Consider the following 26,042-nt stretch of genomic DNA (forward strand, 5'->3'; position numbering starts at 1 on the left):
GGAAGAGGAAGTCGTATGGCTAACGAAAAGAACAAAAAATGGTAGGCCTCGAAATAGCATATTGGCATTCCTATTTGCAGCTTTGGTTTATCATACATAGATAGAGAGAAATATGTGTAGATTTTAGGGGCAAAAAACTGATATCAAAAAGAAAATACAAGATATCGTCCTTCAACTATATATAAAGGACAACAGAAGGCTAAATGGAAGAAGATCTTAGAAGGTGTAAATAGTTTTCATCTATGAATAGTTGGCACTCAATAGTATAAGTAGTGGAGGGACAATTGAAATGTACATAACAGTTTTGGTTAGTGTTCTTGAGTCTAGCTCTTTAGTCTACAGGAGCTAGAGGAGATGTAATTATTTTTACTGGTTGAATAAAATCTTTTGATATTTGACAAAAAACAAAAGTAATGGTTGGAATTAGTTTACTCCATTTTGGAGTAAAAATTTGGAATGGACGGGTTGGAGATGTCCTGAGGGTCGAAGATGAACTTGACATCTATATTTGACGACAACAACAACAATCCAGTATAATCCCACTTAGTGGGGTCTGAGAAAGGTATATGTGTGCAGACCTTACCCCTACCCTGGGGTCTGGGAAGGGTATATGTGTGCACACCTTACCCCTACCCTGGGGTCTGGGAAGGGTATATGTGTGCACACCTTACCCCTACCCTGGGGTAGTGCTTACCTCCTGACATCTATATTTGAGGACAAGCAAATTTCTTAATTTTATACAATCTAAAACCTAGTCTACACCAGCGTAGCAGCTATAAAAATATTTTTTCAAGCAAAATGTTACAATATGTTCTTTGACAAAATTAAGCCAAAACAAAACCCAATCCACCTAAGTTTTCATCCATATAGCCATATAACGCTAACGTTGTACCAATGACCAACCAAAGGTGCTGCAAACTAGGATTTGAACTTACAAAATTATTGGATCCACAAAAAATAGTCTGTATTATTCACAATTTTATTTGGTATGAGTTACACCTATTACGTGGCAGACACAATTAGAATAGTCCTTTCAGCTTTTGCCAAGTGGATGTGGGCCCTACTTTTAGAAGAAAAGGGGCCAAGCCCAAGCCCTTACAGAACAAATTTTTTCTAAAAACTTTTATACTACCATTTAACCATGGCCAAATAATATATTCTCTTACTTTAATTTAATGTAAACATGGATAATTATATTCCTTATAACTAGCTATGACAAGCCTGCACACAACATTCACAGCATGTTACAATTTCCCACTCCTGATTGTCATGGATGAAACAAAGACAATTTCACAACAAGAACTAGAGCAGCTACAAATTTCTTGACAAACTAAAAGAGTGAGGACCTAAAAGATTACTTCAATTCCCTTAGCACAAAAATAGTATAGAAAATCCATCCCCGCCCCCACAAGTTCATTACATAACTGAACAGCTACTAGTGCTGTTCTCATCACTGAACATATGGGACTTGGCCATAGTTGTAACAGAATTGAAACTAGGCTCAACATAAGAGGCAGTATATGGGACTTGGCCATAGTTGTAATAATAACCAGTGGCTGGAGGAACAAAAGTAGACCTATTGTACATCATCTGGGGCTGTTGCATTGCATGCCTGTTTTGCAAATTCATTATCATAGAGCTGGTGGAAGAATTAAGATGACCTGTTGTTAAACCATTAGTTGTAAATCCAGCTGAAGATCCTTGTATAACATTACTCGGATGAACTTGAAATCCTCTAATTCCCATTAAGTTGGAGTTATTATTTCCTCCACTCAAAATAGCAGCAACATTGTTGTTAGTCCCATTCCCTTGAAAACCAGCAAGATAGACATTGGGACCACCCCCTAATTGTGCACTGTTCATATTCATTTTCAAGGCAGCCATTGTGTTTGGATCAATTACTTTCATTGCTATGTTCTGATTTGGGGTCACTATTTTCTTGCCAGCATTAATATTTCCATTGTTGGGAGTAGTGGCAATATTGGCTGCTAATATTCCTTTAATTGCATTGTTTGCTTCTGCATTTTGTTGTTGCTCAAGAAGTGCTATTTGGTTTGCGTCCTCATCATAATCTTCTTCCTCATCTTCATCAAGATTATAATCATCTCCTTCTTCTCCTACAAAGTTAAACTCTTGCTGATTATTCTTGAGGGATTCAAGAACCTTAATCTGACCTTGCTTTTGAGTTTTGTTGTCCTTTCCATCTTTGATGCAGTTGGGATTCTGTTTCTGGTTTTGATTACTTTTCTGAGACCATAGCTCAGCATGTTTACCAGCTCTAATCAATTTCTTAATCAGAGTTTCTGAATTTACACTTCCAGAAACAGTGACTTTTTGCTGCTCAGCATCTATGTTTACTTGGTAAACACCTGTCAAAAGATGAAAAATAACAAAACAAGAAAATAGTAAGGGAACAATTAGGATGAAGGTTAATAAAGACCCCTATGTCCAATTTATATAAAAAATAAAATAAAAAGCTTTTAAAATTTGTGGTCTAAAATAGATATGAGTAATACACATTTATATAACTATAAATCATCTCATTAATGTAAAATAAAAAATTTAAAGTTAAATATTCTTTTTTTAGAAGAATAGTATACTCTTATTTTCAAGAGCAATGAGAAGATTATTAGTACAAAAGAGCCAAGAAGATTATTAGTACAAAAGAGCCAAAATACCAAGAAAAAGACAGTAAGAAAAGTAAAACCTTCAATTCTTTGGAGAAGCTTCTTCACTTTCTGCTTGCATCCATTACAATGTATGTTCACACGGAGAACACAGGTCTACAAAAAGGGAACGGACAAAAGAAGATATAGAAGGAAGGACCATAGACCAACTTTATGGTAATACACTAGTAGAACTTGGTCTTGAAAGAGAGATGTACCTGAATCTTTAGTAGCTTAAAGTCTTCATCTCTGGCCATTTCTTCAGTGCAGTTTAAAATTAATGATCTGCTACAAGAACAAGTAATAATTATAAACACCACGCTGTACTTAAAATTACAATGAGGGGAAAGGCGTTAGTTTCACAAGATTATCAATTTCTTAAAATTGAAGAAGCATGCATATATAGACATGGTAATTGAACTAATTACCTCACAAAGGTTTTGAACCCCTTGACCGCTAAGCTATACTTTTATGTTGTGTTAAGGAGATTCAAAACATAATATATTGCGATAAAAACACATTTTATTATATATGTACAATGTAATTTTTCGGCAAATGAGGTTTGTGTGAACCCTTCTTACCCCTAAATCCGCCTTGGTGCATAGTTACTTTTATTTTTACTCTTGTTCAAAAGCTGAATAAAAAGAACATAGAGAAGTGTCTTGAAAATAGATAAAGGTAATACTTACAGAAAAAAGAAGAGACAGAGAAAAAGAGATGAAAAGTTTAGTACTCCTTCTGTCCCAATTTATGTGACCGAGCTCGAATTTTGACACTCAAACTTTTTAGTTTTAATTGTTAATTGGGATATGATATTTTTAAATTTTTTGAAATAAAATTTATATGATTGAAAACTACGTAAAAAGAACTACTCTCTCTGTTCCATTTTATGTGAATCTATTTTCTTTTTGGTCTGTTCCAAAAAGAATGACCCCTTTCTAAATTTGAAAAAATTTTAGCTTAAACTTACAATTAAAATTTTTTATAACCACATAAATACTCTAGGCCCTTTTTGAGTTGTTTAGGACTACAAATTCCAAAAGTCTTCATTTTTTCTTAAACTTTGTACCCAGTCAAATAGGTTTACATAAATTGGAACGGAGGGAATATAAGTCATTATAGTATAATAATTAATAATTTAAAATATAAAAGGAGTATAAAAAATTGCGATAAATTAAAAGAAAACTCATTTAACTCTAGAAATATGAACTTTGCCTAAGGGTGGCAACTGGGCCGGTTAGGCCCGGAAATTGGCCTAGGCCCGCGAGCCCATATGGGTAGTGGGCCTAAACGGTCCTACCCGTTTAAGCCCAACACAAATGAGACATACAGGCCCATGTGGGCCGGTTCACAGTAAGGGCCCGTTAGGACCAGGACTGTTTGGGCCCGAGACCGGCTCCTAAGTGGGCCAGTTCAACCGGTCCCAAACGGTCCTAAACGGGCCCAACGACTAATTTTTTTTTTTAAAATCTCAATTCAATTTCTGACTGTTGCACCTTTAAAATGTAGCCGTTATTACTGCCAAAATAGCCATTTAACCCCCCCCTCCCCCAACTTTGTTTTAACCCTAAACTTTTTATAATTGTACTCTTTCCCTATTTTCAACTATAAATACCCCCCCATTCTTTCATTTTTCTTCACCAAATCATCAATCTCTCTCTAATTTTCTTCTAAAATTGGTTACTTTGTTGTTGCAACTTGTGTGAAAAATTGTGAAATTGGTGAATTGAAATATTCAAGTCTTCAATGATAATTAATTTCAACAAATTGTTCGTCAATTCGGTAAACTCGTTCCAATTCTTTAGTTTTAATATTATAGTTTTGTTTGTTTTATTTAATTACTTTGTATACTTATAATTAAGATGGCCTATCCCTTAAAAAGATATTTAGTAAAAATAAGGGAAAATCCAAGAGTGGTGAATCTAGTGGCCAATCTATTCCTCCTCTAATTCCCCGGCCTCCCCTACCCAAACCTCATACCCGTCATCCACCTGCTCCTATTCTTGATAATGATTATACGTTATTACATTTTACTGAGAGTCAATATGTGTATAATGTTGGAGGTGGTGAAAACTTAGATCATGAATATATGAATTCTCTTTATGGTAATCCAACTATTGATGAAGAAGATGAGCAGGAAATAGATTTAGATGAAACGCAACCGGATGATGATACACCCACTAGTCATGTTGCTCAAGTTAACTGTCACTACTCTAAATCCGAACCCGATCGTGATATCACCTCTCATGAAGACAAGGCCAGCCAATACTTTCCTATTCCAGTTTTAAGCAATTAAACAATAAGAATTAAGTCTAAAACGTAATAAATAACCCAAAAGTAAGCAGTTAACAGTACAATTTGCGGAATTTAAAACCCAACACAACTTGATACCGGGGTGTCACCAGTCATGAGCATCTATCAATACACTACAAGTATGAAATTCCTACCAAGCTATTACAGAACAACTGAAAAAGAGATAGAAATGAGATAAAGGGGGAGAAACATGGGACTGCGGACGCCAAACAGCTATCTCGTGAACTCCAAAGTCTGCTGGGAGCTATCAACTCACGCTAGTAGGATCAGCAACGCCTGAATCTGCACACAGGGTGCAGGAGGTAAAGTGAGTACTCCAACTCAGTGAGTTATAATCATAAATAAAGACTGAGAAATACGAAATCACGTAAGGCACATTACAGGCTATAATGAAGCAGTAAACTCCAGTAAAAATAGTGAATCAGTAAAGATACATAAAATCATTTAAGTTCAGTTTAAACTTCATGAAATGCCTTTTTAACAATTTAAGCAGGTAAAAGACAGACAACTAGGAAAGATAAACACATAAAGATTCGCCCTTCGGGCTCGGTGTCAACAAATCCGCCCCTCGGGCAATATCTCAGAAACAATACCAACCCCTCGGGCTATATCTCACATAACAATGGGTACCCGCACTCACTGGGGGTGTGCAGACTCCTGGAGGGACCCCTTACGACCCAAGTACAATATCAAGTCATCTAGTGGCATCATCACTAGGCTCTTGTCCTTATATCCAAGCCACCTCGTGGCGTACAAATCTCAGGCCCTCGACCTCATAATCATAATCAGGTGTTTCCTCACAACATAGGACCTCGGCCTTACTCATTCAAAATCCTCACAAGCCACTCGGGCAATAGTAAAACATGATTCTTAGCCCAAAATATTATTTAGAAGATCATTTAAGTGTTAAAGCAGAGTAAACATGGTTGAGTTATGAAAAACAGTAGAATATAGCATGACTGAGTTCAAGTATAAAGTCAGAACATTGAGGAAATATCAATAAAAATCTCCTAAGGGTTCAAATAATTGGCACGAGGCCCAAATATGACATTCATTTCAAAACATGATGATAGCAAATAGTTTTCAGTCAAATATACGGTAAAATAGTCATTTGGGACGGACTAAGTCACAATCCCCGATAGTGCACGACCCCACGCTCGTCATCTAGCGTGTGCATCACCTCAATATAGCACAACGATGTACAATCCGGGGTTTCATACACTCAGGACATCATTTACAATTATTACTCACCTTAATCCGGTCCAAACTCTAGCCCGCGACGCCTTTGTCCCTCGAATCGGCCTCCACTCACATCAAATCTATCCAAAATCAAAACCACGACGTCAAAATATGCTAAGGGAACGAAGCCCAAGCGAAAATATTCAATTTACAACATAAATCCCGAAATTACCAAAACTCGACCCCTGGGCCCACGTCTCGGATTCCGGTAAAAATTATGTCAATGGATTTCTTATCACTCTCCGAGTTCATTCATACCAAAAGCATCCAAATCCAACCACAAATGGCCCCTCAAATCCCAATATCTAAGTCTCAAATTTCAAGCCCCAGTTCTTCAATTGTAGGCTTAATTTCCATGATTAATTAGGTAGATTTCATATTAGGATCTAGTATTAATTCCATGAATCTTACCTCCAAGTGTTTCCCCTTGAATCCCTCTTCAAAAAGCTCCAAAATCGCTCAAAAATAGTGGAAATAAACCCCAAAATCGCGGACAAGACGACTATTTAAACATTCTGCCCAGGCCTCATTTCCTTCTTCGCGAACGCGGTCAACGCATTGCGTTCGCGAAGCACAAATCAACTTTGACCAAAAATTTCCTCTTCGTGATCGCGACCTGCCCATCGCGAACGCGATGCTTCCTCAGACAACTCTTCACAAACGCACCCCCTTTCTCGTGAATGCGATGAACAACTCGACCTCAAACCCAGTTGACCAACTTCCTGTACGTGAACGCGGGGCCTCCCTTGTGAACGCGATGCCCAATCACTCAGCCCTTCGTGAACGCGGAGACTTCCTCGCGAACGTGAAGGCTAAAATTCCAGCCTTCACCAGCTAACCCTTCGCGAACGCGAAGGCCATTTCTCTGCAACACTGATCGACAATTTTCTGCAATTCCAAACAACAAGAAATGGTCAGATTGACCACCCGAAACTCACCTGAGGCCCCCAGGACCTCAACCAAACATACCAACATATCTCATAGCCTCATTCAAACTTGTTCAAACCTCTGAATGCTCAAAACAACATCAAAACACCAAATTCGCATCGGATTCAAGCCTAAGAATTCCAAAATCTTCTAATTTACGCTTTTGATAAAAAAACCCAACCAAACCACGTCCGAATGACCTGAAATTTTGCACACACATCCCAAATGACACAACGGAACTACTGCAACTCTCGAAATTCCATTTCGACCCATATATCAAAATCTCACCTATCAATTGAAAATTGCCAAAAATCCAATTTCGCCAATTCAAGCCTAAATCTGCTTTAGACCTCCAAAACACATTCCGATCACGCTCCTAAGTCCCAAATACTCCCGAAGCTATCCGAACCATCAAAACTCATATCCGAGCCCTCTAACACATAAGTCAACATCCGGTTGACTTTTCCAACTTAAGCTTCCTCAAAAGAGACTAAGTGTCTCAAACCTTACCAAATCCTTTCCAAACCCGAGCCAACCAACCCGATCATAATAGAACCGATAGACAAAGCAATAAGAAGCAGAAATGGGGGAAACGGAGCGATAACTCATGAGACGACTGGCCGGGTAGTCACAACCTCCCCAACTTAAACAAATGTTCATCCTCGAACGAGTCAAGAAACATACCTAAAGCCTCAAACATGTGAGGATATCTGCTCTGCTTCTCCCGCTCAGTCTCCCAGGTAGCTCCTCCACGGGTCGACCTCTCCACTGCACTTTCATTGAAGCTATATCCTTTTATCTCAACTTACGAACCTGACGCTCTAAAATAGCTACTGGCTCCATATCATGAGTCAAATAATCATCTAACTGAACTGTGATGAAATCTAGAACATGAGACGGATCCCCAATATACTTCCAGAGCATAGAAACATGAAATACCAGATGCACACTCGACAAGCTGGGTGGAAAAGCAAGCTCATAAGCCACCTCCCCAATCCTCCGAATCACCTCAAAAGGCCCAATGAACCGAGAACTCAACTTACCTTTCTTCCCAAATCTCATAACATCCTTCATGGGTGAAACCTTCAATAGAACCTTCTTGCCGACCATATAGGACACATCCCAAACCTTCCTATCAGCATAACTCTTCTGCCTGGACTACGCTGTTCGAAACCTCTCCTGAATCACCTTCACCCTTTCTAAAGCATCTTGTACCAAGTCTGTCCCCAATAGCCTAGCCTCACCTAGCTCAAACCAACCAACTGGAGACCTACACCGCCTCCCATACAAAGCCTCATATGGAGCCATCTGAATACTCGACTGGTAGATATTATTATAAGCAAACTCTGCAAGCGCTAGAAACTGATCCTATGACCCTCCGAAATCAATGACACAAGCACACAACATTTCCTCCAATATCTGAATAGTGTGCTCGGACTGCCCGTCCGTTTGAGGGTGAAAAGCTATGCTCAACTCAACCTGAGTACCCAACTCTCGCTGCACAAACCTCCAAAACTGCAAAGTAAACTGAGTACCCCTATCTGAGATTATGGAAATTGGGACACTATGCAAACGAACAATCTCCCAGATATAGATCTCTGCCAATCGCTCTGAAGAATAGGTAGTACACACAGGAATGAAGTGCATGGACTTGGTCAGCCGATCCACAATCACCCAAATAACATCAAACTTTTTCAAAGTCCGTGGAAGTCCATAGTGATCCTCTCCCACTTCCACTCTGGAATATCCATCTGTTGAAGCAAGCCACCCGGTCTCTAATGCTCATATTTTACCTGCTGAAAATTGAGACACCGAGCTACAAATCCCACAATGTCTTTCTCCATTCTTCTCCACCAATAATGCTGCCTCAAATTCTAATACATTTTCGCAGAACCCAGACGAATGGAATATCGCGAGCTATGGGCCTCATCCAGAATCAACTCCCGAAGCCCATCTACATTGGGCACACAAATTCGGCCCTGCATCCTCAACACCCCATCATCACCAATGGTCACATCTCTGGCATCATCGTGCTGAACTCTGTCCTTAAGGACAAGCAAATACGGGTCATCATATTGGCGCTCTCTGATGCGATCATATAAGAAAGACCGAGAAACCACACAAGCCAATACCCGACTGGGCTCCGAAATATCTAACCTCACGAACCGATTGGCCAAGGCCTGAACATCAACTGCAAGAGGTCTCTCCCTAACTGGAATATATGCCTAACTCCCCATACTCACCGCATTTTGGCTCAAAGCATCGGCCACCACATTGGCCTTTCCCGAATGGTACAATATAGTGATATCATAATCTTTTAGCAACTCCAACCATCTCCGCTGCCTCAAATTAAGATCCTTTTGCTTGGGCAAGTGCTGGAGGCTACGATGATCAGTAAACACCTCACAAGATACACCATACAAGTAATGCCTCCAAATCTTCAATGCATGAACTATGATAGCCAACTCCAAATCAAGAACGAGGTAGTTCTTCTCATGGGGCTTCAACTGACGAGAAGCATAAGCAATAAATCTACCCTCCTACATCAATACACAACCAATACCAACTCTCGAAGTATCATAATACATGGTATATGAACCTGAAGGTGATGGAAAAACTAACACTGGGGTTGTGGTCAAGGCTGTCTTGAGCTTCTGAAAGCTCTCCTCACTCATTCGACCATACAAATGAAGCACCCTTCTGAGTCAACTTGGTCAAGAGAGATGTGATAGATGAGAAACCCTGAACAAACCGGTGATAATAACCTACCAAACCAAGAAAGCTACGAATCTGTGTGGCTGAGGACGGTCTGGGCCAACTCTGAACCGCCTCTATTCTCTTCGGATCAACCTAAATACCCTCGTTGGACACCACGTGCACCAAGAAAGCCACTGAACTGAGCCAAAACTCACACTTGAAGAATTTTGCATAAAGCTTCTCCTCCCTCAATCTCTACAACACAACTCTCAAATGCTCCGCGTGCTCCTCCTCACTACGCAAATACACCAGAATATCATCAATGAATACTATGACAAATGAGTCGAGATAAGGCCGGAACACGCTGTTCATCAAATGCATGAACGTTGCTGGGGCATTGGTCAGCCCAAAAAACATCACCAAGAACTCATAATGACCATATCGGGTCCTGAAAGCCGTCTTAAGAATATTCGAGTCCCTGGTCTTCAACTGGTGATAATCTGAACGGAGATCAATCTTGGAGAACACCCTCCCTCCCTGAAGCTAGTCGAATAAATCATCAATGCGAGACAAAAAATACTTGTTCTTAACTGTTACTTTGTTCAATTGCCTATAATCAATGCACATCCTCATAGTGCGATCCTTCTTCTTCACAAATAGAACCGACGTACCCCAAGGTGACACACTATGCCGAATGAACCCCTTATCAAGGAGTTCCTAAAGCTACTCTTTTAACTCCTTCAGCTCCGCTGGTGCCATTCGATATGGCGGAATAGAAATGGGCTGAGTGCCCGGCACCAGGTCAATACCAAAATTAATATCCCTGTCTGGTGGCATGCCTAGTAGGTTTGCAGGAAACACGTTGGGAAAATCCCTCACAACTGGAACAGAATCAATATTGGGAGTTTCTGCACTGACATCCCTCACAAAGGCTAGATACGAAAGACAACCTTTCCCAACCATACGCTGGATCTTCAAGAATGAGATTACCCTACTGGTAACATAATCAGTCAAACCTCGCCATTCTATCCGTGGCACACCCGGTATAGCTAATGTGACTGTCTTAGCATGACAGTCCAGAATAGCACGACACGGAGATAGCCAATCCATGCCTAGAATGATATCGAAATCCACCATACACAATAATAAAAGATCCACTCGGGTCTCTAGACCCCTAATAGTCATCACACATGATCGGTACATATGGTCTACAACAATGGTATCACCTACCGGGGTAGATATATGAATAGGTGAAGCAAGAGACTCACGGGGCGTACCCAAATAATGAGCAAAGTATGATGACACATAAGTAAAGGTGGAACCGAGATCAAATAATACAGAGGAATCTCTATGGCAGACTGAAACAATACCTGTGATAACAACATCGAAAGCAATAACATTGGGTCTAGCTGGAAGTGCATAGAAACGGGCCTAACCGCCACCTAATAGACCTCCCCCTCTAGGACGACCTCTAGCTGACTGACCTCCACCCCTAGCTGGGTGGGTGGGTGGTTGTGAAGTAACTGGCGCTGAAGCTGATGGTTGACTCCTCTGCTGAGATTAACCCGCAAGGCGACGATGACACTACCTCCACATATGACCCATCTCTCCACACTTATAACAACTCCCAGGTGATGGAGAAGGGGACTGAAGGGAACCCCTCGCACCGGAGTGACTAGCCAATCTACCTGGCATAGAAGAGCCCTGAACTGATGGAGCACAAGACGAACTCTAAGCTAGAAGGGCACTAAGTGATGACTAGCCCTGATGAGAACTGTGAGAACCATGACTCGATGACGCCCCACGATAACCTGGGCGAGCTGGCTGAGCATGCCTAAATGGATGGCCTCTGCCGTGCTGAAACTGACATCTCGAAAGAGCACCACTATAACTACCAGATCCTCGAGGACTCTCGACCTCCTTCTCCTCTCGCTCCTGGCGACGAACAGACTCAATCTCACGGGCAATATCCATAACCTCCGCGAAAGTATTACCAATCACCCTCTCCCTAATCATGAGAATACGAAGCTGATAAGTGAGGCCATCAACAAACCTCCTAATCCTCTCTCTATCTATCGGAACCAACCAAATTGCATGACGAGATAACTCGAAGAACCTCATCTCATACTGCGTCACAATCATCTCTCCCTGACGCAACCACTCAAACTACTTGTGCAGCTCCTCTCTGCAAGACTGCGGCACATACTTCTCCAGAAAGAGAACGGAGAACTACTTCCAGGTAAGGGATGCTACACCAACAGGCTTACGCCTCTCAAAAGCCTCCCATCAAGTGAAGGCAGCTCCAGAAAATTGATAAGTAGTGAAAGCGACCCCGCTGGTCTCCAGAATACCCGTTGTACGAAGCATCTTCTGACATTTATCCAAGAAACCCTGGGCATCCTCGCCCTCTGCACTACTGAAGTCGGAGGCTGAAGTTTACCAAACCTCTCCAACCTACGCTGTTCATCCTCTGGCATGGCAGGAACTACATAGTCCTGAGCAGCTGCAACCGGCTGGGCTGGATGTGACCCAGTGTTTGAAGTCCCTGCACGACTTGCTCAGGTGTGAGAGCAGCGGGAGTCTGATTGCCTCCCCCGGCCTGAGAAGTAGCTGCGGCTGTAGTAGCTGAGACCGCCTGAGCTAGGCTAGTGCAAACTGATAGAATCTAAGCCAAGGCCTCTTAAAGACCCGAAATCATAATAGGCACAGCTGGTGCCTGAGCTGGTGCTATTGGAGCATCCACAACTGGGACCTGATCCTGAACTGAGGCGGCCGGTGCATCTGCAAGTGGTGCCCTAGCTGCTGTACGGGCCACACCTCTGCCCCTACCGCGCCACGACCGAGTCCTCGGCCTCTAGTGGCAACAGTTGGTGGTACAGGTGGTCGTCCATCCTGAACGGTAGCGCGTGTCCTCACCATCTGTGAGAGAATAGAATAACAGAAGTTTATACTCGGATCAAAAAATTCGCACGACAAGAATTTCAAGAATATGAAGTTTTCCTAAAGGTTCTGCAGCCTCTCAAGGATAAATACAGACGTCTCTGTACCGTTCTGCAAGACTCTACTAAACCTGCTCATGACTCGTGAGACCTATGTAACCTAGGATCTGATACCAACTTGTCACGACCCTAAACCCGAACCCGGTCGTGATGACACCTCTCATGAAGACAAGGCTAGCCGACACTTTCCCATTCCAGTTTTAAGCAATTAAACAATAAGAATTAAGTCTAAAACGTAATAAATAACCCAAAAGTAAGCAGTTAATAGTACAGTTTGCGGAATTTAAAACCCAACACAGCCCAATACCGGGTTGTTACCTGTCATGATCATCTATCAATACACTACAAGTCTTAAATGCCTACCAAGATATTACAGAACAACTAAAAAAGAGATAGAAATGAGATAAAGGGGGAGAAACACGGGATTACGGACGCCAAGCAGCTACCTCGTGAGCTCCGAAGTCTGCTGGGAGCTCTCAACTCGCGCTAGTAGAATCAGCAACGCCTGAATCTATACACGGGGTGCAGGAAGTAAAGTGAGTACTCCAACTCAGTGAGTAATAATCATAAATAAAGATTGAGAAATACGAAATCACGTGAGGCACATTACAGGCTATAATAAAGCAGTAAAAACCAGTAAAAACAGTGAATAAGTAAAGATATGTAAAATCATTTAAGTTCAGTTTAAACTTCATGAAATGCCTTTTCAACAATTTAAGCAAGTAAAAGACAGGCAACTAGAAAAGATAAACACATAAAGGTTCTCCCCTTGGGCTCGGTGTCAACAAATCCGCCCCTCGGGCTCGGTGTCAACAAATCCTCCCCTCGGGCAACACCTCAAAAACAATACCAGCCCCTCGGGCAATAACTCACATCACAATGGGTACCCGCGCTCACTGGGGATGTACAGACTCCTGGAGGGGCCCCTTACGACCCAAGCGCAATATCAAGCCATCTCGTGGCATCATCACTAGGCTCTCGGCCTCATATCAACAAGCCACCTCGTGGCGTACAAATCTCAGGACCTCGGCCTCATAATCATAATCAGGTGTTTCCTCACAACATAGGCCCTCGGCCTTACTCAGTCAAATTCCTCACAAGCCACTCGGGCAATAGTAAAACATGATTCTCAGCCCAAAAATTCATTTAAAAGATCACTTAAGTGTTAAATGACGAGGCCAATGCGTATAAGATTTTGGTACTCGTACTCTATCAAATTCTAGTATAGTTATGATATCGTCCCACAGAGATTGGAGAATCTAGCTACAAACTATAATGTTCTTACTACTATTTGAGAGAATCTAATTGATGAAGTTTTGTTTGTTGAAAATTTAAATTGCTTAAGTTGAAACTAAATAACTTTCGGAAGATTTATATTTAAAAAGAGTTGGGAATCATTGAATTCACTCGATAGCGTGATAATAATAAAATCTTAGCTTCTACATATATTTCTCTTAGGAATAACTGTTTATTGCTAATACAATTATATTTTGCTCACTAAGAAATAATCAATTAACAACACTCCGCGAGGTTATGTAAATCAATTGATATATTACTTGTGATGAAATAACCGAAATAATTTTCTTGTTTGAATTGTGCTAAAAGATAGCAAAAACATCTTGCGATTACTTTTTACTAAAAATCAATAATGTTGCCAACTACAACTCCTCCGTGAGAATTAGAATGGAAGTAAGCAAGATTACAGACTTGAAATGATAGCTTAAAAAGAATTACTCTCACTCTACTATTTTACCCAATAGTTATCGTATATTAATTTTGCTTCGTGAGAATTACAGAATTGACATACAACTAACTTTCAAGAATAAATAGATAAAAGTGATAATAATTAATTAAAATTAATATTCCAGCACAATATAGAAATATAATTAGAAAGTTTCAGGTCAAGCATGTAGTAAAATTGAGATTAATATTATAACGCTATCGAGCTTCATCAACTATCCCAACAAAAGAGATTACTCCATTATGGAGTATTTAAATCTCACAAAGAAAGAAATTCTTAAAATACTATCAACACTCTTAGAAAATTCAAAGACTACAAGATAAAATGAAATAGATAAAGAGAGAAGTAAAGACCAAAGCTAGAGAAAAGTTGCTAATTAGGCACGTATGATCCCTTTCCCCTTTCAACACAAACATCCTATTTATAGAAATCAAATCTCATAAGGTGCCACGATGCCTCGTGGTTCTTTTGACATGATGCGTCGTGCTTCTATTGCCATGATGCCTCGTGCTTCTCTTTTTATTCCTTTATTTTGCTTTATCATGATATTTTTATTTCCTGCAAAATACTATTAGAAAATATAGATAATTGACATATTTTATATATATATATAATTGACATATTATATATATATATATAATATTTAAAATAATTTATTTTTAAGTATATAATATATGAATATTTTATAGTCATCATTAAAGCAGAGTAAACATGGATGAGTTATGAAAAATAGTAGAATATAACATAATTGAGTTCAAGTATAAAGTCAGAACAGTGAGGAAATATCAATAAAAATTCCCTAAGGGTTCAAATAGTTGGAACGAGGCCCAAATATGACATTCAGCCCAAAACATGATGATAGCAAATAGTTTTCAGTCAAATATGCGGTAAAATAGTCATTTGGGACGGACTAAGTCACAATTCCCAACAGTGCACGACCTCACGCTCGTCATCTAGCATGTGCGTCACCTCAACATAGCACAACGATATACAATTCGGGGTTTCATACTCTCAGGACATCATTTACAATCATTACTCACCTCAATCCGGTCCAAACTCTAGCCCGCGACGGCTTTGCCTCTCGAATCGGCCTCCACTCGCGTCGAATCTATCCAAAATCAGAACCACGACGTCAAAATATGCTAAGAGAACGAAGCCCAAGTGAAAATATTCAATTTACAACAGAAATCCCGAAATTACCAAAATCCGACACCGGGCCCACATCTCGAATTCTGGTAAAAATCACATCAATGGAATTCTTATCACTCCCCGAGTTCATTCATACCAAAAGCTTCAAAATTCAACCACAAACGACCCCTCAAATCCCAATTTCTAAGTCTCAAATTTCAAGCACTAATTCTATAGGGCTTAATTTACGTGATTAATTAGGTAGATTTCACATTAGGATCGAGTATTAAGTCCATGAATCTTACCTCCAAGTGTTTCCCCTTGAATTCCTCTTCAATCCTCTTCAAAAAGCTCCAAAATCGCTCAAAAATGGTGGAAATAAACCGCAAAATTGCAGACAAGACGACTATTTAAACATTCTACCCAAGCCTCTTTTCCTTCTTTGCGAACGCGGTTCGCGAAGCACAAATAAACTTTGACCAAAAATTTCCTCTTCGCGATCGCGACCTACCCATTGCGAACACGATGATTCCTCGGACAATCTTCGCGAACGCACTCCCTCTCTCGCGAACGCGATGAACAACTAGACCTCAAACCCAGCTAACCAACTTCCTCTACACGAACGCGGGGCCTCCCTCGCGAACGCGATGCCCAATCACTCAGCCGTTCGCGAACGCGGAGCCTTCCTCGCAAACGCGAAGGCTAAAATTCCAGCCTTCACCAGCTAATCCTTCGCGAACACGAGGGCCTACTCGCGAACGCGAAGGCCATTTCTTTGCAACACTGATCAGCAATTTTCTGCAATTCCAAACAACATGAAATGATCCGATTGACCACCCGAAACTCACCCGAGGCCCTCGGGACCTCAACCAAACATACCAACATATCCCATAGCCTCATTCAAACTTGTTCCTACCTTCGGAAAACTCAAAACAACATTAAAACATCAAAATCGCATCGGATTCAAGCCTAAGGATTCCAAAATCTTCTAAATTACGCTTTTGATCAAAAACCCAACCGAACCACGTCCGAATGACCTAATATTTTGCACACACATCCCAAATGACACAACGGAACTACTGCAACACTCCAAATTTCATTCCGACCTCTATATCAAAATCTCACCTATCAACCGAAAATCGCCAAAAATCCAATTTCGCCAATTCAAGCCTAAATCTACTCCAGACCTCCAAAACACATTGCGATCACACTCCTAAGTCCCAAAATCACCTCCCGAAGCTATCCGAACCATCAGAACTCACATCCGAGCCCTCTAACACATACGTCAATATACGGTTGATTTTTCCAACTTAAGCTTCCTCAAAAGAGACTAAGTGTCTCAAACCTTATCAAATCCTTTCCGAACCCAAGCCAACCAACCCGATTACATATAGAACCGATAGACAAGCAATTAGAAGCAGAAATAGGGGAAACAGAGCGGTAACTCATTAGACAACTGACTGGGTCGTCACATTAACCCAACTAATCTAAGTGATGCCCTGATTGTTCCCCTTGTTACTACCCCTTCTTTTCTAGACAACCTTCTGAACGAGCCAAAACATCTCTTGTTTGACCATTTTTTATTCAAATAAGAGAAAAAAATAAAGCTAAGTGTAAAACTTGTGGCAAAGAGTTATCTTTTAACTATGTTGATCGGGGGGAGGGGAGGGGGGACGGGAAGTTTGAAGAAACACATAATGATACACCCTCAAGATAAAGCTAAATATTTTCAAATGAAAGCTTCGACCGGGGGGTCAAGTCCAACTAGTCATCCTGACCCTAGTACTGGGTCAAATCAATTTCAACCGGAAATTAACACTGTTACCGGTGGATTTTGATATTATGACCCAAGAAAAGATAGGGAAGAATTGACAAAAATGGTTACTATTATGTGCTTACCCTACAGTTTTCCGTCTAACCCCCACTTTGTGCATTATATTAGAAGAGTTTTTAATCCTACTTATAAAGGATAACCTCGCACAATGGTAAAGAGCGATATTTATAAATATAAACATGAATATGAAGAATATTTGCGCTATTTATTTACTCATATTAATTATCGTGTTGCTATTACTACTGATATTGGTAGAAATGGTAATGACTGCGATTATCTTACTGTTACAAGTCATTGGATTGATGAGGAGTGGATAATGCAAAAGCGCATTATTGCTTATAGAATAATTAATTCTCGTCACACAGGGCAGTTTATTTCTAGCACGGTTACAGATATTTGTAGATATTTTTGCATTAGTGATAAAATAATATTAATTTCAATAGATAATGCTACTAGTAACACTAATGATGTAGCCTTGCTTACCACTACACTAAATCCTGCATTTAGTAACATTTTTCATGTTAGATATATTTGTCATATTTACCATTTAATTATGGGTGATGGTATGAGAAGTTTAAATGTTGAAATTGAAAAGGTTAAAATGGATCTTAATTGGCTTTTTTATTCAAACCGTAGAAGTAGACTCAGAGAATATTTTAAAAGATGCGATGAATTTGACCTAAGAGAAAGAAAGGTTCCTAAACCTTGTCCAACTAGATGGAATTACATGTATGAAAGTTTAGTTGTTGCATATGAATATAGAACCCTATAAACTCAACGTTTAATGCTCATGTAAGTGATGATGATGAGCACCTTACAAATGCGAATTGGGTTAATGTTAAAATGCTTGTAGATTTTTTTAGAAAGATTTCATGTTGCTACAAATGAATTTTCTGGGCAATATTATCCGACTATTTCGAACTGTTTAGTTTATCTTGTAGATCTTGCAAATTTGTTTGCTTATTTTTTAGAAGGTGAGGAAATTTATGAAGTAGCTATTGATTCTATGAGAAAGAAATTTACCCTATTCCCCATATTTATGGTATTACTGCCTTGTTAAATTCTACTATGAAATTAAGTGGTCCTCAATACCGGTATCGATCTATTTATAATGGTTTAGCACTTGCACCTGAGGAGTTGTCTACACTTTCGGGCGCATAAGCCTCAATTAAAATAAATGCTCTAACTATTTATAGTGTTTATCAAATTGCACTAGATAATGCTAGACAAGATATTCCAACTCCTTCTTCTTCTAGTTCTCAATCATCTAAAAGAAATGCAGGAGTGAGAGCACTTACTGCTTGGACCGAGTTTAGGGATTTTCAAAGTTGTACAACTAGTGATTGTTCACAACTAAATAAGCTTGAAGTTTATTTGTCACAGGGACTTGAGGAAGTAAATCCCGAGGGTTCATTTAATTTTTTGGAATGGTGGAAAGACAAAGAAAAATACTTTCCGATCCTTTCAAGGATGGTCCGAGATATTTTAACCATTCAAGCTTCAACATTGGCATCAGAGAGTGCTTTCAGTCAAGCAAGACTACAACTCGGTGATTATAAAGTGTCTATGAGAGAGAGCTTGGAAAAATCAATATTTTTCAGAGATTGGATCCGCTCGGAACGAAGAAATTTTGGACTTGCTGAATCACAACCAGAGGTAGACGAAGCTTACGAAGAAATGCTAGCTGAACTTGCGGAGGATGCAGCTTCGCCCGAAAGCAGTGATGAACAAGCTTTTTTCCCGCCACCACCAAAGGAAATTCCTCTGAACCTTGATGGATTTATGAAATTTGTAAGAGATACCATGTAAAATTAATATGTAACTTATATTTTGACACATCTTGATTAGTTTCTTTTTCTTCTCAATGACGGTATTAGCACCTTGGTTGTGCTCATTCCATTGGGAGGAGGGGGGAGGGGGGAAGGGGTGGAAGCTAAGAAAAATTGGGCCATGTTTTCTTAATGTTATAATAATAAAAATTATAATACATTCCTTTGAATATTTTTTTACAATATTTTGTGTTTTAAATTTGAATTAAAAAATTTTAAGTCACAATTATATAATATAATTTACAAGAAAATGCCTTAGATAAAAAATTTAAACAAATAAATAGGCCCACTTAGGCCTCCCCCATATATATATATATATAATTTACAAGAAATTGTTTTAAATAATTTTTTTTTTAAAATAGTCCAGGCCCACTTAGGCCCGTTTAGGCCCGTGTTCGGCTCACATAGCCCGAGACCATTAGTTCACGGTCCCAATCTAGTTACACCTAAAAGCCCATGAAGTCCGATTCCGTTTAAGCCTGGCTCGCATGACCCGTTTAGGATCGGGCTCGGACTTTGCCACCCTTAACTCCGCCACATAATTGGGACGGATGAAGTACTATAATTTGTGGGAGAGGAGAAAAAAGAGGAGGAGAGTGTAGAGGAGAAGAATAGAGTGAAGCAGCAGTGATAGTAGCTTTGCTCTGATTTCTGAGACGATGTGATTTAACGTTAATTACTGTGTGAAGGAGAGAAAAAATAACAGCGATTTGACAGCCTAACTTCGATATCTGTCCTTTTTATCACATAGCTATAAATATCACATACGTACAATATTTTCTGTGGTTTTTATATGTAGGTGTACTTGACTTTGTGTGCATTTTCTGAGCTCAACAGCTCTCTCTTTCACAGAGCTTAGTTACAATCACATTCATTGATTAAAGTAAACATTTTTTTCTAGTTTCATGTTCGGCCAAGTTTTTGTTTTAAGGCAAAAGTAAAAAAAATTTGCCAGTTTTTTAAGGTGTCTGGCAAATATTTTTGAAAAGAAAAATATAGTTTTGAGTAGAAGCAGAAGTAAATTTTGAGAAATAGGAAAAAGTAACTTTTTTTTCAAAGATGCTTTTGAAAAAATACACTTAAAAATACTTTTTAAAAGCTTGACAAAAAAATAATTGTTGCTCGAAAGTGATTTTTAGATTAAAATATTTTTAAAATAGCTGATTTTAAAAGATTGGTCAAACAAGTTATTAATTGACATGTTTAGACAATATTTTACTTTAGTAAATAGATACTTTACTAAATAAGGTATCGCAACTAGTTGGGACAGTGCAAAAAATATTTCCAGCTATGTACAGTTTTGCCTTTTTTTTCTTTTTTTCTCTTTTAAGCTCTAACTATTCTCAATTTTGTTAATAAAATTTTTACTTACCAAAGAACTTTTCTTTTTAGGACAGCAAATTAAACAGGCAGTGATAGTTGAAGGCAAGATATCGATTTAACACAACGTGGGAGAATGTCCTAAATACCCATTAGAAACCAAACATGATGCATCCAATCAAAAGCGCATCATTAAAATTTGTGGACATTTACGCTCAATCAATAGATAAATAACATATGCTCGGGTATAAACGTTTAAGAAAAATTGCGAACTTATGGTATAAATGCTGATCAAACTTCGATACAATTTAAATCTCGACCAACAAAATATATCATGCGTTAGCTACACCATCTTTGAAGTCTCTCTTGTTAACTTTATTAGTTCGTACCCTACAGTCCTACGACAATTCCTCCGTACCTTCGCTGGGATAAAAAAATAGATGAAAAATTGTACAAAGTTGAGGGCAGGATCTTTTAGAGTAGAGCAACCGGAATAAACGGAGTAGCATCTAATTAGGGAACATCAAATGGAGTAGCCTTTCAAAAACCAGTTGATTGAACAGTAAAACTAACTAAAGATGAGGAAATCTTGTTAAAATCAGAGTCCAAAACTTTTTTGATGTTTTTTTGGACAAAAAACACTTTTATACTGCTTAAATTTTTTTACATAAATGAGTAAAACGCAATACTATATTGCGAACTACGTTAAAGGAAATTAATCCGTTAAAGTAAAACGCAGTACTATACTGCGTTTTACTTTAATCTTTTTTTTTTGTAATTCGCAGTACTGTACTTCATTTTACATCAATTTTTTTTTTGTAATTCGCAGTATAATACTGCGTTTTATGAAGCTGTTCGCAGTATTATACTGCATTTTACCTAAAATGCAGTATAATACTGCGAATAGCTTTATAAAACGCAGCCCCTTCTTCTTCTTCTTCCTTAGACCACTGAACGCAGCCCCTTCTTGTTTAAAAATTTCGATTGTTCTGGTCCCCCTCCCCCACCCCGCGACAAACTTAAAAAAAAAAAAATCGGCCCCACCCGTCACCTAAAGAGCAAGGAGTGTAGGTCCCACATACAAGACAAGCTTTGGATTCCTTCTTTCGGGTGCAAAAATTCGATTTCAATCAAATTCAAAAAACTTAAATCAAGGTATTTCGATTTTGTTTATGTCGAAACTCGTATAGTACATGCATATTTGTATTGTTTAATGTGTTTCCATGTTAATTTGTGTTATATTTGTGTTTAAATTTGTATCTTATTTATACCCGGACCGATTATAGCTTTGGTACAAAAAATTGTTAAAATTTGATAAATTATTTGTATTGTTAAAAAAATAATATTATTTATTTTGTTTGTTATTCATATTTGTATTTTATGTTAGTTGTTTTTATATGTAATATTGACCTTTTAGCGTAGTAAAATATAGAGCCTTTTAGTGTTGTAAAATATAGAGCCTTTTAGCGTAGTAAAATGTAGAGCCTTTTAGCGTAGAGTCTATGTAGTTTAAGTATGTAGTAACTCCAATTACACTTTACAAAATTAATTATTTAATTTATAACAATAAACTTACAAAAGTAACAAATTAATATATGTTGTAAAATTAACTCAAATATCGAGCCTGGAACCCATACATAATTATTCAGTCCAATTTTAAACATAATTAATTATTTAATTTATTAAGCTAACAGGCACAATTCTAAAAATGTTGAAATTAACACGCATAATAATTAAGGATAACTCGGTGCTACCAGGCCTCAAATATCGAGCCTGGAACCCATACATAATTATTCAGTCCAATTTTAAACATAATTAATTATTTAATTTATTAAGCTAACAGGCACAATTCTAAAAATGTTGAAATTAACACGCATAATAATTAAGGATAACTCGGTGCTACCGGGCCTCAAATATCGAGCCTGGAACCCGTACATAATTATTCAGTCCAATTTTAAACATAATTAATTATTTAATTTATTAAGCTAACAGGCAATTAATTTTGTTTAAATTATAGTAGACGACATGGACTTTCCTCCGCTTGCGCATGCCGAGGATCAGCTACTAGTGTTGCAGGGCGACCATAGGTCCTCATTTGTATGGGAGGGACAACTATCGATGCACCCTCTCCGCCCCATGAGACCTGACAATTTGTGGGAGTTCATCGGGGAGCATCCTTTCCATGCCCGCGTAGTCGCGCGTCTACAGGCTACGGGCTTCTATACGATTTTTGAGCTTGGACGGATGCAGCTTGATTGGTCTCTCCTCACAGCTTTGGTAGAGCGGTGGCGATCGGAAATGCACACTTTTCACTTGCCCACTGGAGAGGCCACCATCACGCTGGAGGATGTTCAGGTTTTGTACGGGCTGCGCGTAGATGGACGGGCCGTAGCACTGCCCCAGTACATTAGATCCATGACGCGTGCACAATTTTTGGATATGATGATGCATTTTACTGGTTATAGACCTCAGGGTGACGCTGGGGGTAGTCGCGTTGCTTTGTCAGCCATTAGAGATCATATGGCGTTTTTGCACCCAGACATTACCGGCGAGACGGAGGATCTCCATATTGAGAGGTACACGCGGTTGGCGCTGCTCCTGCTTTTCGGGTGTGTCTTGTTCCCGAACACTTCGGGGAGTAAAGTGAGTATGCGCTTTCTCCATCATCTTCAGGAGTTGGATGGTTTACCCCAGTACAGTTGGGGTGTTGCTGTTCTCGCATACCTGTATAGGAGCATGTGCCGGGCGAGCATGGGCCCAGCGGTGGACATATGTGGTTTTCTGCCCCTCCTACAGGTGACAACATTTTCGAATACTCTGTTCATTTCTCCGAATTCTATATGGTCGAAATGACTCATAAATTTTACATCAACCTTTTATCTTAGGTTTGGGGCCTGGCAGCGGATCATGCCGTTACAGCCACCTCTACCAGCACTTGCGCCTGGTGAGGCTTATCCGTTTCTCCCTCTAGCTTCTAGGTGGATTCTCCGGCGTGGGAACTACCGAGGGACCGATGCTTATCATAATCTCCCCTTATCAGGGATGTGCTAGATATGCTGGTGGACGGACAGGTAGATATGTACCTACACTTACTTGTTTAAATTGAGTTGTGTTGCGCATACTCATTTTTATGTTATTATTTGGCAGTTCATCTGGACTCCATACAATGACGAGTTGGTAGCTCAGCTGCCCTTTTATTGCTCAGTCGATCGAATGCTTTGGAGCACCTCCGTCCCGATGTTCTTCTTCGATATGGTTGAGTATCATGCCACAGAGCGTGTGCTTCGCCAGTTTCACCGTCCCCAGCCTATACCGAGGGATCCTGGATGGGTGGCTATACACTATCAGTGGGATGACCGTGCCAGGCTGGGCGATATATATATGGGATGACTAGAGCAGCAGGTCCTTATTTGGGAGGAGCACCGAGCTGACCGTATTCCGCCAGCACCTACATTTACCCAGGAGGCCACTATTCATATGTATGCATCGTGGTACCGCCGTCACACCCGACTGATTATCGGGAACCCCATTCATGTACTTGGCGAGCGCTACAGACCATACGTCGGGAGACACGAGGCACTGGTATGTTTTTTGGCTTATTAATATCGTATAATTGTGATATAGCATTATTTAATTAATATTTTAAATATTTCACAGGCTATTGGCCATCATCACCTCTACCAGTTGGGACAGGAGATGCAGCAGCATACCGACATCCATGCAGTCTATGGCCGGCGGGTGGCACAATTGGCTCGTCGGACCCTGTTTCAGGCGAGAGATGCCGCAAGGTTGGACCACGAGGCTCAGTATGCGGCGCTAGAGGACTACCATCGGGGTAGGGGTGTCCCACGAGGCAGGGGTAGGGCACGAGGGAGGGCTCATGAGGTACGGGTGCCCCATGGGGTCGTGGGGGACGGCGAGGAGGTGGTCCCCAGCAAGGGGGCGTTGAGGCACCTGTCGACCCACATGTTGAGGGACATGATGAGGACTTTGGAGTTTTGGCGCTTGGAGATGATCAGTCGGGTTATATACCTCAGGAAGATGAGCCTACCAGCAACATGCCTTCGTACAGCCTTCAACTATCTCTGCCAGCATCGCAGGTCACCCCGTCAGGAGCATTGTCGATCACGGGTACATTCGACGGGGATGTATACCAGTACTTTGCATGCCCATCTACCGCAGCTGAGGATCGGCCCACTCGGGACGTGGATGGCGGGCGCAGGTTGAGTTATGCCTCATCCTCGGCGGTTGATGCGGATCTACCACAGGCGCAGGTATGTTTGTATTACTTTAAAATTTCAATTTGTTTTCTTTTCCTTAATGAGCTGCCATTAATTAATTTTTAAGGTTTTTATGAAGGCTTCGTCCCATCCCATCTTTGAGGCCACTACATTCTTTGATGAGGACATCACAGATGCGTATATTCAGGAGGCCGACGAGACCACGGTGGGAATATATTTTTTGACTTAACACGTATAATACAAATATACTTTGTCATCTGCTAAGTTTAGTACTTTTTTTGTAGGTTGCTGACGGCATATTCTTTTGATCCTGCCAGCTGTTGTGTCGATGATGCTGCACATCCTCACATAAAGAGGCGGCTTGATGATGATGATCCAGATAGTGTACCCGGGCGACAGGGGATGCGACTCAGGCCAGCAGCAGCACTGAAGCACACAGGCTGCGGGACTCACTGATTTACTTAGGTTTTTAGTTTGTGTAAATAATGCATTATGTAAATAATGATAACAATTATCTTTTAACAACATTTTTATTTTAATTGCATTTGAACAGCAGTTTTACTTAAACAGTACACAAGAAACACAAACATTGCAAACGTAACACAAAAACAAACAGTAGAACTAAAACCATCACTGCACAAAGGATAACTAAAACCAGTTTTTTTCACATGGTTTTCATCTTTTTCAGAACGACAAGACAACTCCATAAAACGCAGTACTATACCACACTTTATGTATTAAATTTTTCGCCTATAAATAACGGCATCATTGTAGTTATTTTGTGTGCTAAAAAATTAGTAAAAGCAAATATTTCATTAAAAGTAAGGTTTTTTACTAAAAGCAAATATTTCATTAAATGGCTCAACCTCTTCGTCCACCAAAGTGCAACTGTGGAAAAGTATGCTCGATGCAAAATTGTTGGGATGGTGGTGAAGTTGGATGCCGCTACTGGTGCTGTATGAACCAGTTATACAAGGTTCCCGGCGAACCTATTTGTGATTTTGAGGAATGGGTTGATGAACCATGTTATCAGGAATGCTACAGAGAACAACTACAGTTTCTTCATAATATGTGTTTATGCTAACGGGAAACACAAAGAGAAAACGAT

The 26,042-nt window shown here is 39.9% G+C and overlaps 1 protein-coding gene across 3 annotated transcripts; it reads right to left on the minus strand.

The window, feature by feature from the left end:
- Nucleotides 1-1,244: 1,244 nt before the first annotated feature.
- On the minus strand, nt 1,245-3,303 carry LOC104212495 (heavy metal-associated isoprenylated plant protein 37-like). 3 transcript variants are annotated; one of them, XM_009761797.2, is made up of 4 exons: nt 3,248-3,303; nt 2,885-2,951; nt 2,708-2,783; nt 1,245-2,369 (listed from the first exon to the last, which is right to left on the minus strand). In XM_009761797.2, the coding sequence occupies exons 2-4, from the start codon at nt 2,921-2,923 to the stop codon at nt 1,417-1,419; spliced, it is 1,068 nt and encodes a 355-aa protein (XP_009760099.1). In that variant the 5' UTR covers nt 2,924-2,951; nt 3,248-3,303; the 3' UTR covers nt 1,245-1,416. The 3 variants fall into 3 exon arrangements, with proteins under 3 accessions (XP_009760099.1, XP_009760090.1, XP_009760104.1); XM_009761788.2 differs by lacking the exon at nt 3,248-3,303 and adding an exon at nt 3,095-3,188; XM_009761802.2 differs by lacking the exon at nt 3,248-3,303 and adding an exon at nt 3,095-3,110 and having other exon boundaries at nt 2,885-2,954.
- Between the last annotated feature and the right edge of the window lie 22,739 nt (nt 3,304-26,042).

Source organism: Nicotiana sylvestris, chromosome 4 (genome assembly GCF_000393655.2).
Source record: "Nicotiana sylvestris chromosome 4, ASM39365v2, whole genome shotgun sequence".
Classification (NCBI taxonomy): domain Eukaryota; kingdom Viridiplantae; phylum Streptophyta; class Magnoliopsida; order Solanales; family Solanaceae; genus Nicotiana; species Nicotiana sylvestris.

Excerpts from the sequence above, each read along its gene's own strand:
- LOC104212495 (XM_009761797.2), bottom strand. The coding sequence starts at position 2,923 with ATGGCCAGAGATGAAGACTTTAAGCTACTAAAGATTCAG. Across the intron at positions 2,784-2,884 it reads TTAAGCTACTAAAGATTCAG|ACCTGTGTTCTCCGTGTGAA; the intron begins GTACATCTCTCT and ends CCCTTTTTGTAG. Across the intron at positions 2,370-2,707 it reads GCTTCTCCAAAGAATTGAAG|GTGTTTACCAAGTAAACATA; the intron begins GTTTTACTTTTC and ends ATCTTTTGACAG.